The sequence below is a fragment of the Cebus imitator genome, unplaced genomic scaffold (genome assembly GCF_001604975.1).
Source record: "Cebus imitator isolate Cc_AM_T3 unplaced genomic scaffold, Cebus_imitator-1.0 Scaffold26, whole genome shotgun sequence".
Classification (NCBI taxonomy): Eukaryota; Metazoa; Chordata; class Mammalia; order Primates; family Cebidae; genus Cebus; species Cebus imitator.
The window spans coordinates 9,960,928-9,976,202 of NW_016107341.1; the positions used below are offsets into that span (position 1 = coordinate 9,960,928).

Genomic DNA, 15,275 nt, shown 5'->3' on the forward strand with positions numbered 1-15,275 from the left:
TAAGGTCTCACCCTTATCCAGGCTGGAGTGCAGTGGCGTGATCTCGGCTCACTGCAACCTCTGCCTCCTGGGCTCAAGCCATCTTCTGACCTCAGCTTCCCAAGTAGCTGGAACCACAGGCATGCGCCATCACACCCAGCTAATTTTTGTATTTTTGGTAGAGATGGGGTTTCACTTTGTTGCCCAGGCTGGTCTCGAACTCCAGAACTCAAGCAATCTGCCTGCCTCAGCCTCCCAAAGTGCTGGGATTACAGGCGTGAGCCATGGTACCTGGCCTTAAAACAGGATCTTCAAGAGATATTTGCATGCCATCATCATAGAAGCATTATTCAAAATAACCAAGAGGTAGAAGCAACCCAAGTGTCCATCAATGGATGAATAGATAAACAAAATGTGGGCTTTGTGTGTGCATGTGTGTGTGTACAGTGGTGCATATATACATATGGTACATATGTGGGTGCATATATATGGTATATTGTATCTATATGGTGTGTATATATATGTATACACACACAATGAATCTGTCTTAGGAGAGGAATTCTGACACATGCTACAACATGAATGAACCTTGATGACATTATGCTAAGTGAAATAAACCATTCATAAAAAGACAAATACTGTGTGAGTCTTCTTACAAGAGGTATATCTAAAGTAGACACATTCATGGAAACAAAGTAGAAAAAAAGGAGACTTGGGGAGTTGCTTAATGGGTATAGTATTTCAGTTTTGCATATGAAAAGGTTCTAGAGATTAGTTACGAAATAATGTGAATATGCTTAACACAAATGGTACAGTTAAAAACGGTTAAAATAGTGTAATTTTATCACAAAGTTTTTTTTTTTTTTTTTGGATTAGACTACCGTAGCTTTTCCTATAATAGTGTAATATGTGTACAAATTGTGACTGTCACAAAGTTTTTTTTTTTTTTTTTTTTGAATGAGTGAATCCACTGACCCAGCAATCCCACTATTAGGAATTTGACCTTTTAACATGATTACTCCAGTGTAAAATGATGTATGTATAAAGTTAGTCACTCTATCATTATCTGTAATAGCAGATGATTGGAAATGACCTAAATGTCTTGTAATAAGAAACTTTAAAAATTATGTTCCATTCATGCCTTGAAATACTAAGCAATGAAAAAAATAAAAATTATATATGTGAAAAAGTGTGTATATTATACTACCACTTACTTCTTTGTGCATAGATGTTCTATAAGGCTATATAAAATATTGCTAATTATGGTTGCCTCTTGGGATGGGGAGTTTGGATTGTAGAATGGGGTGGAAGGCTTTTTGTTTACTACTGTGTACCTTCTGAATTTTGCACTATGTATATATTTTACATATTAAAAATAGCTTTATGTAAATAAATAAAACTAGCCTCATAGCTGAATAAATTTTATTACATGATTCCCTGATACTCTGTTCCTTAACTCCCCAGTCTGGCTTGCATCTCACAGCTTCACCATTGAGAACCTATTCTTGCTTGCTTAATGAAAACTTTAGCAACTGCCTTGTCTTAGCTAACTTTTCTGGGTTGACTCCTGCTAATTCATTTAACTCATTTACCTGTAAGTCTGGTTACCAGATGGCCAAATTCCCAGTCCTACTCCCTTCTGTTTATTTGCCAAGGAATCTACCCAACAGACCATAGTACCCTCTCCTCTGTCTACCTATATGTTAATACATTTTTTGTTGACAAGAGTGTTTTTTATTTTAATCCTTAAGCTTCCGTCTTTAGTCCCCAATGTATTAAAATAGTTACTGCATTACTAAAGGTACTGTTTTACAAGATGCACATTCACTACTAAGAGCCACGAGCTTTCAGAAGCCAACTTACTTCCTCCTTCAAAAACGTTATTTCTCAAAGGAGAAAATACTATTATTTCTCCTAATACTTACCTTGGAAAGCAACATCCCTTCAGCAACTATTTAAAAAGCCAGTATCAAAGTTTATATTATTATTTTTAATATTTATTCAAGTTGCTATGACAGTAGTAATCAATGAAAAATTAAGAGGTGATTAAAACTGTATTAAAACTATATAGTTAAACTCACATGCACATACATACACAAACTAGGACCTCATTGTGTCAGTAAAGAACTAGATAAAGGAGAAGAGAGGCAAAAAAAAAAAAAAACCACACAAACAGAGAGATAGACGGGCCACTGAGGCTGCATTTTCCTCCCTTTCCTTGGGTCTGGCATATCTTAGATGATCAGGAAATATTTTTCAGGATGAGTAAAGGATGATAATCTCACAGATTGTATGTGAGGAGGTAAAGGACCAATTTTTCTTTAATTTTCTTCTTCTCTATCCCTGATTTTCAACACCCTTCTGACTCCCTCATACCACTAAGCACAGCTTGTTCAGATAGGGTTGTTCTGACAACACCCCGGATTCCTGGCCAGAACCAATCTCCATGTTGATCATTTTAAAGGTGTCAAGAGGAGGACACTCTAACGCAGTGCCTTCTTTCCTCTTACCCTGACCTCTTCTGCAGCGTACAATTTAACTGAATTGAGGGGCATTAATCTACTTTGCAAAGTAGAATATGGCCTGGATTCTTATAATCTTAGTGTAAATCTTCAATCTTTGTAAATGTATTTAAGCCATGTTGATATCTCAAATATTTAAGTACATTACAAGGTCTTCCATAATAGACAGATGTTTAAATTTCTACCCCATTGTCATAGTAAAAACAATAATAATAATTAAAATATGGGAACAATGGAACCTATCTGTACTGTTCAATAAACTATCCATCTCTTTAAAGATTCTTGACAGCCAAAGAAAATCTTGAAAAATTATTCTTGCAAGGGTGCCTGGATGTCTGAAGGAAAAGTGAAAATATGCCAATAATAGCAAGATTTGCAGAAAGGTTTATAAAACAAACAGTTTTTTAAAACACAGCCTATAAGTGCAGCTGTTAGTGAAGGGTGATAACTAAGGAAAGGACAGGAAACCTTACTAGAAATATTTAAACAGAGTGTTACATATTTATCTTTAATACATAGTCTACTTTAAAAGTCAAATTGTAAAACCTAAAATAGCAGTGTTTAAATGTGTGAATGTCAAGCAAACAATGTTAAGTGCAATGTGCGCTAAAGCAGGAAAGAGAATATTCGGTTTCCAAATTCCACCCACATGTGTAACCCAGGGCAAGTCTCAATCTTCCAGATTCCTTAAGAGGGAAATAACAATCTCTCAAAACTCCTATTACTTACAGAATCATTATGAAAATTAAGGTTAAATACTTGAAACTACTTTGTAAGTTCCTTGAGGGTGGGGTTCTTATCTTTTCATCTTTGCAACCATTTACTTAAGTTATAAAAGAAATAGAAAATATTTTATTTAATTCCTTGAAAAAGATTTGAAATTTCATTACGGATTATCTCAAGAAGCTCATTAGTAACTCTATGGAAGGTCCAACATACAAAATAAATGAAGCTTTAATAGGGTCAGCGAAGCACCAATACTTCAGTAATTCAAACTTTAGGCCAGGTGCAGGGGTTCACACCTGTAATCCCAGCATTTTGAGAGGTTGAGGTGGGCAGATCACTTGAGCCTAGGAATTTGATACCAGCCTGGGCAACATGGTGAAACCCTATCTCTACATAAAATACAAAAATTAGGCAGGCCTGGTGTTACGCACCTGTGGTCCCAGCTAATTGCGAAGCTGAGGTGGGAGGATTGCTTGAGTCAGGAAAGTGGAGGTTGCAGTGGGCTGAGACTGTCACTGCACTTGAGTCTGGGCAACAAAGACAGGCCTTATCTCAAAAAAAATTATTTAAAAATCTAACATTTATCTGGTACCAGCCATAAGAGAACAAAATACATAAAAAATAAAGTATCTTTTGAATATGTCAATATCCTCATAAAGAAGATAATTTTACAACTATAAAATTAGGTAAACAATAGGAGCATCTTTTTTTAAAAATACACAGTGGTAGACTGTGTTGTTAAATATACATAAGTAGCCAGTTGCAATTCTTTCAGAGAGCATTCTGAATACTACATCAAGAACCTACTGTGTCTACACCTCTAGCCAGAGACTTCCCCCACAGGCTCAGAGCCACATACTGGACATTCCCCTCAGACCTGTTGCTTCTTCTGAACTCTGTCATGTATTCTGCCATAACTTGGCTGATTTCCTAAATCAGAATGCCAAACATCAATTTAGAATCTGTTCCTTACCCACTCCATCCACTCAGAAACTAAGTCTACAGAATTTTATACTTCCTTAATATCTCTCCTAAATACATTCACTCCCTTTTCCTCATTGCCACTGCCACTGTGCAGTCTCTCTTCACATCTTGATCACATAAATGGCATTCTAACTGGTGAGGTGGTAAAAATGGAGAAACACAAATTCAAGAGATATTTACGAGAGAGAACCAACTGACAGAACCCGGGAGCAGAGTTAGGTTCAGGAGGAGGATAATGGATTTAGTTCTGAGTATGTTTAGTTTGAGGTATTTTGGGGTAATCTAGGTGAAGATATTCACGTATGTGTATATTTCAGCATGGGGGAAAAAAAAACAGATTCGTAGTGGACCTCGTGGATGTGGATACAATATTCCCTTTCATGTCATACTGCCTTAAAAACCTTTCCTGACCATCTCGTCCCACAGTGATCAAGCCTCCCTTTCCCTTCTGATAATACTGCTTATATCTTCTGGGTCCACAATCACATGCCTTTTGTTGACATTTAATACTTCAATCTTCTTGTTCACAAATAATGCTTCCAAAGAATAGGCACATTTTTATGCTTTATGCCCATGAATTCTCATGGTAATAGCACAATCCAGAACATAGGAGGTGCTCAAAACCAAGGAAGAGTTGAAGGGATGAATTTAACTTCAGTTGCTTTAGCAATAACAATTATAAACATCTCCTAGCACAGTGCCTGGTACATAGTGAATACTGCTTAAGTATCTTTTATCTTTTAAATAGATTAAGACTTAATATCCAAATTTGTTGTTCACAAGCTTGTTGACATCTTACTACTTATCAAATCTGATATGCAACTGAAACTTGGATACAAATGCTGCTATTTATTACATATTTCATAAGAAGTTCAACAGTTCCTAGTTTTATATATAACCTGTTTTCCTGAAAAGGTCATATAACAACAAACTTAATCCATCTTTGTCACTGCCCATGATGACATGTATACATCTACATTGTACTTTTAGCTTCGTAGTCTATTCTGATTCATAGTTTTACCTCCTCAGTATTTCCCTCTCAGTGTTTGCCCTCCCAATGCATGCTTCCCAAATGCAATGCTCCTCTGCTTCCTTTTCTCCACCCCTTGGTTAAGTCAGGTCAAAGACTTACTTAACAACGATTGGCACAAGAATTATTTTCAGGAAATAAAGAGAAGGGAGGAGATGCCTGGCTCTTCGTAAAAAGCAAAGAGCCAAAAAGCTTAGGCAAAATAATTCAATGCTTTGATTTTGGCTCACAGCATTAAGAAAAAAATGATTTTACGGCCTCCAAGTCTTGGAAAAGTTCAACATCTGACACACTGACCCTTGACAACTGAGGTCACATTATAAATCAGAGCTGCTTTACATAAGCACATACAGATAGAAGTAGAAATCCTAACTAGGAAATATCATGAAAGCTATTACTTAACATTAACCCTGGACATGTGACAACATCTAATATAATATCCATTGGAGTGTATGCTGGTGCAGTCTTTTTGGAAAACTGATTTGAAGATCTTTACTAAAGCTCAATATAAGCCTAGACTATGACAGAGTAACCCTGCTCCTGCGTGTATATCCAACATAAATTCACTCATAAGTACAAGGCATGCATAAGAATGATCACAGAACCTTATTAATAATCTTCAAAACAGGAAATAATCCATTTTTATAAACAAAATAGATTGGATCAACAAATTACGGTATATTTACCCAGTAGTAAGGTAGGAGGCAGAACTTGACTCCAGAGGGCAGGGCTTGGACATTGCACCAAATTGAAGACTAGCTAAAACAGGTCTGAGGCAGAAGCACCTCCCCCAATAGACACGTCCACCAGTGTGCCTTGTCGGTTTACCATTGCCATGGTAACGCCAGGAAGTTACTGACCCTTTCATGGCATCAACCCAACAATCAACCTGACAACCTGGAAGTTACCACCCGCATTCTAGAAATTCCTGCATAAACCATTCCTTAATTTGCACATAATTAAAATTGGGTATAAATATGAGTGCAGAACTGCCTCTGAACTGCTATTCTGGGTACACTGCCTATGGGGCAGCCCTGCTCCACAAGGATCAGAAGCTCCGCTGCTGCTGTTCACTGCCACCTCAATAAAAGTTGCTGTTTAACACCACCAGCTTGCCCCTGAATTCCCCCTGGGTGAAGCCAAGAACCAAGCTAAGCCTCAGTTTGGGGGCTTGCCTGTCCCATGTCATCAGGATACTAAGAAGCAATTTAAAAAAAATGGAACTACTGCCACACATAATGCTATCAATGAATCTTACAAATGTAAAAGTCAGCAAAAGCAGCCAAACACAAAGAAAAACATAGTATATGATTCCATTTACATGATTTTCAAGAATAGGCAAACCAATGCATGATAAGCCAGTATAGTGGTTATCTTGGGTGGGAGTAATGATTGGAATGGTCTCAAGGGAGACCTCAGGTTGCTGGAAGTAGAGCCTAATCTGACTGAGAATATGGTAAGCAAAGAGGTAAATCAGCAAGATACATATTTAAAGGAGAAATTTAATTCTCAAACCGACAAAAAGAACACAGATTAGGATTGGGAGAAGAATGATAAATTCAGTTATGGACATGTTGTCATAGGCATATGTAAAAAGCCTGATCTCTATACTTAATAGTTGTGAGGTTTACTCTATATGTTATACCTTAACAAAAAAAAATTAACAATATAAAGAAAATGGGATAGGACCAAATATTCAATAGGACAAAAAAGGTCTGTAGAGTACCAGGCCTCATAGTTTGCCAGCAATGGCCAATTTGGGGAGCAGGTGTCCCATATCCATTGATGGGAGTTGTGTGGCTTGGTTCCCAAACATCACTTTTTTTTTTGAGACAGAGTCTTGCTCTGTTGCCAGGCTAGAGTGCAGTGGGGCAATCTTGGGTCCCTGCAACCTCTGCCTCCCAGGTTCAAGCAATTCTCCTGCCTCAGCCTCCTCAATAGCTGGGATTACAGGCATGCACCAACACACCTGGCTAATTTTTAGGGGAGATGGGGTTTCGCCATGTTGGCCAGGCTGGTCTTGAACCCCTGACCTCAGATGATCTGCCCACCTCAGCCTCCCAAAGTGTTGGGATTATAGGCATGAGCCACTGCACCCAGCCCGAAGCATCGCTTTGAACATTCATCCCAAGAAGTGAATTAACACAGTGTAGTTCCTGCTCTGTTAGGTCTTATTGCTTAATGTGATCACAATGTCAGTGGGGAACTCTAACTTTTCTTTTTTTTTTCTTCATTTCTTCTAAAAATAATAAAAAACAGGATACGTGTATAGAATGTGAAGGTTTGTTACACAGGTATACGTGTGCCATGGTGGTTTGCTGCATCTATTGACTGGTCCTCTAATTTCCTTCCCCTCACCCCTAACCGCCCAACAGGTCCTGGTGTGTGTTGCTCCCTTCTCTGTGTCCATGTGTTCTCAATGCATATTTTCTATGCAAAAAATTTTATTCTGATTAGTCAATAAATATCTGTTAATAACTAGGCACCAAGTGATGGGTACGGCCTACAAATGTGGGGACAGTAGAGAGATTGGAGAAACCCCTGTGAGCTGGCTATGCAGGCAGTGCCCTGAAGGACATGAGATTTGAGCCAGGATCTGAAAGGTTAGGAACAGACGCAGGGGTTGCAAACTGTGGTCTGTGCAAGCATTTTGTTTGGTTTTCTAGTATGAATGGCATAGCTGTAAAAGCAATGTGAGGCAATGTGACAGACTGGTGGATAGCCATGATCTGACATCATGTATTTTGAATTTATGCCAGTTTCTTTAGACATCTGAAGTTATTCCAAGTGTGAGAGAGTCCCTGCTGAGGGGAACAACACAAACGGCAGATCCCAAGAATCTAAGTGAATGACTAGATTGTAAAAGTAGTTTGAGTATACATTGCAGAGGCCTGTGCATGTCATACTGAACATATTTTTCAGGCAATATGAGATGACAGGATGACACCCATACATTGCTACTCGGCAGTGCTGGGCCAACTGTGCAACCGGCATTAATAACAAATGAATGTTCTAAGCAGCTTCCGTGTTTTCCAATGTTATGGCAAGCATCTGGACCCTTGGATTTCCAATTACTTTCAGTTGCCATCTGCACTTTTGCTATTTTTGCAGATACAGTTTCTGTTTAGACAACTGAAGGAAGACAAAGTAGGTTAAAGGACAAAGACAAGGGAAGGAAGACAAAGCAGGTTATACACAATAGGTTAAAAACTTCTGAGACCCACAAATTTTAGAGGAATGCTAAAAGAATTAGAAAATAGAGCTACAGATGCCAATTAGGAAGAATATCTTAGTGTTGTTATGGAAATAAAATTTTCTGAATATTCTGAAAGTTTGCAATGTATCACTGGTTTGAGGAGGAGTTCTCAGGTGGTAAAATTACTGATATTGATGCTACACAAAAGGGTAGGTAGGACAGTTTTTTGACACTATTATTGAAAGTTCTTGGATATAATTACCACAGGCCTGTTATATCCAGCATTATAACTATAATTTGTGCATCCATATATATTGAGAGATTCTTGAAATATTTAATAAATTGTTAGACTGAGAATCAATATGCATGAGAAGATGTCCTAAGTTCTTTAATTTTGCAAAACAAACCTTTGTGTTTATCTTTGGCTTAGAAAACCTTGAAGATAATTTTTACTATTAGCATAACTTTTGCTCCAAATAAACGCAAGTTGTTGTGATTTTTGCTGTTATGGCTGTTTTATAAATTGGTCTTAGGGTCTCACTGTGAAGAGTGGCCATAAGCCAAGATAGCTACACTTTAGAAGAGCCTTGATGGGCAGGACATCAGGTTCCTGTGTGTCAGTCAGGCGGGACGCAGTGACAACAATGAGACGGTGAAACCAAACACAGGAAACAGAAGAAATGTATTACTTACAGACCTGGCAGCTTAGGCGTGCTGACACAGAGTGCAGCTTCTGGAGGTGGCAGGGAGCTCAGCGGTGAGTGGGGAGTGAGGGAGAAAGCAGCTGTCGAACTGCAGCTTTATTAAGGTACACGGGTATTATCCCTTCGGTTTTCTCACAGGAGTTGTGGATTGGCTAGTTTAAGGAGAACATGCCAGAAGGGAGAAACTTATTTATATGACTCTGGTGTTGACCATTAAGTTTTATCACGGTTAGCAGCTGTGGGGTGTTTTGCATTTGGGATTAGTAGGATGAGAAACAAGTGGGCTATATCTCAAACAACCACACGGGGAGGAGACATTTTAACTAGTACAAAGATCGGGTATAACTGGGTTTCAAACAACTTGTCACGCCTAAAAATGCATGAGCTTACATCATAAGTGTATGCTGGTAGCAACTGTATCAAACTAATTTATGACACAAAAGCCTTAGTTTTGATTTGATTATTAAGGGTAGTGGTGGAGAAGTAGAAATCCTGTTACAAAGTTGAACTTATAATGGATTTTAAGTAACAGAAATATGAAACCTTCACTTAAAATATTAAGATTAGAAGGAGGAAGTCCTGGTTTTAAAAATATAAAGATAAGCATTTCTTTTTCTCCATAGCCTTGCCAGCATCCGTTGTTTTTTGCCCTTAGTAACAGCCATTCTGACTGGTGTGAGATGATACCTCACTGTGGTTTTGACTTGCATTTGTCTGATGATTGGTGATGCTGAGCATTTTTTCCTACTTTTGTTGGCTGCATGTATGTATTCTAGAAATGTCTGTTCAACACGTGGACTTAGGGAGAGGAGCATCACACACTGAGGGCAGTTGGGGGGGTAGGGGAGAGACAGCAGGGGGTGGGGAGAGTGGGGAGGGATAACATGGGGAGAAATGCCAGATATAGTATGCACCTAAAGTAAAAAATAAAAAAAATAATAAAAAAAGGAAACATATTAAAAAAAAAAAGAAAGAAATACAGAAAACCTTGAGGATGCTTATAATAGCATTAATTATAACACAGTCTAAAAAAGAATGTAACTTTCTGGTCCCAAATTGGTAATGGTTAAATAAATTTTGTTACATTCATATAGTGGGGAATTATGCAGCCACTGAAAATATGTTGGGCACTATATTTTTGAACCTGGGAAATGAAATGATATTTATGAAATGTTTCTAAATAAATGGCAGCATACAAAAAATAAAAAATTTAAAAATTAAAAAAAAAAGAAATGTCTGTTCATGTCCTTTGTCCATTTTTTTAAATGGGGTTGTTTGTTTTTGCTTGTCAATTTGTCTAAGTTCCTTATAGATTCTGGATACCAGATCTTTGTCAGATGCTTAGTTTGCAAATATTTTCTTTCATTCTGTAGATTGTCTGTTTTCTCTGTTGATAGTTTCTTTTGCTGTGAAGAGGCTCTTTAGCCACTGTGGAAAGCAGTTCGGAGATTTCTCAAATAACTTAAAATAGAGCTACCATTCAACCCAGCAATCCGATTAATGGGTATAAAACCAAAGGAAAATAGATCATTAGACCAAAAAGACACATGCACTTATACATTCATCACCATGCTATTAATAACAAACATGTGGAATCAATCTAGCTGCCCATCAATGGTGGATTGGATAAAGAAAGTATGTTTTCTATATACACCACAGACTATTATGCAACCATATAAGAGGATGAAATCATGTCCTTCACAGAGACATGGAAGGAGCTGGAGGCCATAATCCTGAGGAAATTAAGGCAAGAAAAGAAAACCAGACAGGGCATATTCTCATTTATAAGTGGGAGCTTATACATTGAGCACACATGAACATAAACATGGGAATAACAGGCACTGCAGACTACTAGAGAGTGAAGGGAGGAAGGGGAATGTGGGTTGAAAAACTACCTACCGGGTACTATGCTTACTACCTGGATACAATATGCCCATGTACCAAACCTGCGCATATATGCCCTGTATCTAAAATAAAAGTCAGATTAAAAAACACACATATAAAGATAGATGTAGAAACAGATTTAAATTTGTGTGGATAGAAATACTTATGAATCTATTTCCTAGCTCTGTCCACTGAGAGGGGCTAGAAGCTATGACATTCTAGGAGCAATGACCATATTCAGCATTAATATCTTGGTTTCCAAATATCATTCTCCAGGAAAAGGAACTGGGGATTCTCCAAGAAATGGTTGATTCTAGGGCTGGAGCAAAGAAAATGCAAGATGAGCCCAGAACACACTCTTGTGCCAGAAAGTAAGGAAAGGCAGAAGGAATCACAGAAGCATATCAGAAGGGCAAGTGAGCCTACCTGAAGGGTGTACACTGGCCAAATGTGGGACAATTAGAGCATGAAAAGGAATGACAGTGAGAAACCATAAGTCCACACTGATAAACAGATAAATAAATAAGCAAAGAAGAGAAAGTTCTTCCTTATTATAGAAAGCCACCTACTAAATATAGAAGAAATGATAGAATTTGAAAATCACCATTTGACAACCATCATAACAAGAGTTGATTTCGGTGTCACCAATAAATCCCAAGCTAGGAGGTGAGAGTTTTAAGAGGAGTAAGACAATTACATAGTCTCAGAGTATCTCTTCTTGAGGTGCTTATGAATTGCAAATAGAAAAATAAATAAATAAAGAGAAATCTGAAAGTTACCACCTTAACCAAGTGATCAAGATGAACAAGTCTAGCAATGGGACAAGTCAACATTATGTGTTCCTGGTAGAAGATACTTGAGAAGAATATAACAATGTCTCTTTATATTTTCACCAAAAATACATATGTTGAATCTAATAATGAGAAAATAAGAAAAATCAAAGTTGAAAAAAATTCACAAAATAACTGGCCTCTTCAAAGTGTCAATATCATGAAAACTAAAGAAATCCTAAAGATTTCTTCCAGATTAAAGGAGACTAAAGAGATGACTACTGAACGTGATATATAATCTGGAACTTTCTTTTGCTATAAACAACATTATTGAGAAAACTGGCAAGCCTTTAATAAGGCATATAGATTAAAAAATTGTATTGTATCAATGTTAATTTCCTGATATAATTGTACTATGATTAAGAGAATGAATGTATTTTTAGGAAACACACTGATGCATTTAGGTATAAAGGGGCAGCATGTCTTCAGAGGGAGAGATAGAGGTTGAGAGAACAAGAAGGTAGAAAGAAAAGGATAAAGCACATGTGGTAAGATGTTAACGTCTGAGAAATCTGGGTTAAAAATATATGCAAATTCTTTGTACAATTCTTGCAGCTGTCCCATATATCTGAAATTATGTCAAAATAAAAGAAAAAGTCAAAACTATAGAAAAAGTGAACAATTTAGCAATTTAGATCCTGTATGTACATATACAACATTATTATTTTAAAAATTACTTTTTTGTTGCATTCTGTTCATTTAGTTTTGCTTCTTGGTTTTGAATGAACTCTGTTTTTGCTTTAAGGATTTTTAAGCTTGTTTTTATGACTATCAAATTTCATAGATTGTTTTATTCAGTTATATAAAATTTATCATCTGAAATTCAAATGTCCTCTAAACCATTTTCGAAAGTATAACTCTCAGGCATGGTAAAATAACAGTTGCATAGGTAGTCAGTCATTACTTAAAAAAAAGCTCTCCTCATACATGAGTATTTCCTAAATGCTCATCTTGCTCTTTAAAACTCAAACAATGGGAATATATAATTCATCATATTCCCCTTTCTGCTTCTTTGCTGATAGAAAACAGCAGATTTCAGTGCTCCACTGAAATCAGCACTGAAACAGATTTCAGGGCTGCTTTTCTGGAGAGAGAGCTGGTAAAATGCCTCCAATGCAGTAACTGTAGTCAGTTAGGTAAATACATACTCTTTCTGTCATTCTATGACAAGATTTTTTGTTTTATAGAAGTAAAAGTAGAATATGCAATAATAAAAAGAAATCTTTTTTAATTTCATGTACCAACCCATGAAATGTATGTAACTGACTGAATATACATGCAAATACTTATGCTTTGAAAGTATCAGAACTTACAGTACTGCATTGGTTCAGAATTACATGATAAACTCTTGGAAGAAAAGGCAGGGACCATTTTGCTTTAGTGTGTCAAGTTGCAAATATCACCTACAGGATATATGGAATAATTTTGATAATGATATTGGCTTCATTTGAATTTTTAAGTAGATGTTGAGTTAGGTTTTACTTTATAGAAGTAAATGTAGTATATGCAATAATAAAATAAATCTTTTTTATTTCATGTACCAACCCATATATATATGAAATATTTATATTTCATATATAAATAACTGATAAAGAAAAATATACCTCATGTAGAAAAATGAAAGCTGGAGTTTCAGATAAATCAACAAACCGCTCATCTTGAACGTTAATTGTGGGCATTATGACATAAATGGGCTCTTGATCCTTTCCATCTTTCTCCTCTTCCTCTTCTTTTTCTGTATCTGTGCTACTGTCTTCCATTTTTCACGATTCTAAAATAAAATCAATTCATATGTGGCTATTTAGGACTGTCTTCACTTATAAAGTAAAACTAATGAAAAATAATAAAAATAAGCAAAAAACTGGAATAGGCAATTCTTCAATGAAATTACAATTCAGGAAAGTTACCTACAATCTCATTATAAAAGACTGCTTTTTTGCAAAGATACTCCCTATTGTTGAAATCAAATCAATCATTCTTATTTTTTAAAGTGTGCTACTATTGCATTAATTGCAAAACAAAATATATAAGAATTATAATGAGAATGCAAGTCAATATCAGCCTAGACATTTATGAAACAAGAAGTCTGGAACCTCTCCAGCCATCCTATTGAGTTGAGCATATTTTGGTTTCTGATATCTCTATAGTCTATGCCTTGTACATATTTCTGTAGAAAAGTGCTGAAAATACTGTATTGTAATTTACTGTTTTTCATATTGTCTACCTTACTGGACTTCTTAGAACAGAAACTCTATTCTTATTTACCCATATACCTTCAACTCCTAGCAAATAACACACTTAGAATGTATGCTAAAAATAATTGCCAATGGGACAAACAAGTTCTGCTGTTCTTCTGATATCCAAAGAATATTACAATTGCAAATAATTTACTTGATTTTTCAGAAATCAAATGCTTAATACTAAATCAATACAGTAACAATAATTCATTCATTCCTTATTGGAAAGTTAGTTTGCCTGAAACCAAAGTCACCCAGGAGCAAAAATGAGGTTCTTCTGTAATTGCTGTGGGCGACTGCTAACACCAGCTTCGAAAATTTTTCTTCCACAAATTATATTGGCAAGGCGACCTACATAATTTGCAGGACACAGTATCGAAAAAACAAATGTGGGATTCCTTGTCAAAATGTCAAAAACATGTTCTCTGAAAGTTACTATTATATAAAAAGTTTTCCCTTCAAAAATATTTTATTACTTATAAAATATAATAGGGGTAATAGTGATACAAGAATACCAACAAAAACTAAGTGAACAGCAACAAATCCTAAGAAAATATTTTTGATGTCACAATTTTGTATACTAAAATAACAATAATGTAATATCTTGATTGATCATAAGATTTTTCTGGCTCACTTTTCTACAAATTAATTTACTCGGTCATCAATATTTACACTCATTGTAATTTCATTTTTAATTGATCAAATTGAAAACGATGTCAGTTGCTCTTGGGAAATGCAAGATCATAAATAATTTTTGACAATTTTTAATTTGAGAAGAATCTTCCTGCTCATGCATCTGCCACTGAAGTTTATATGAATATTTATAGGCTGTGATAACATTTAGATAAATCATTACAAAATATAACCTTTTGAGCTGATGATTTTCATAGAACAATTTTCTAAAAAGATTTAACTCTTCATAAAAATCAGCTTCTTGTGAGAATTTAATTTTAAATGTAAATTTACTCAACATTCATTTTAATGTTTCCTCTGACAATTCCTGTAATTTGTGGAGGTTGCACAGACTCCACAAGTGGCTTTATGGTTTGTACATACACCAAAACACTTGCTCATATGCATTCTATTGTTGTATGTTCAATTACAAAGAAAAAAATAAAATTAAAAATGGTCTTTCTTGTTCATACTTCGTTTATCCAAACCTTCATAAGCTTCATTCAAGCTT

The 15,275-nt window shown here is 36.0% G+C and overlaps 1 protein-coding gene across 5 annotated transcripts in view; it reads right to left on the reverse strand.

Moving 5' to 3' along the window:
* Positions 1–15,275, reverse strand: part of CCDC146 (coiled-coil domain containing 146) — a 182,855-nt gene that overhangs the window by 112,949 nt on the left and 54,631 nt on the right. For all 5 annotated transcript variants that reach the window (XM_017523038.2, XM_037736572.1, XM_037736574.1 and 2 more), the window contains exon 2: positions 13,460–13,626. In XM_017523038.2, the coding sequence (XP_017378527.1) occupies positions 13,460–13,615 (156 nt within the window). In that variant the 5' untranslated portion in view covers positions 13,616–13,626. The remainder of the gene's footprint in view (positions 1–13,459; positions 13,627–15,275) is intronic.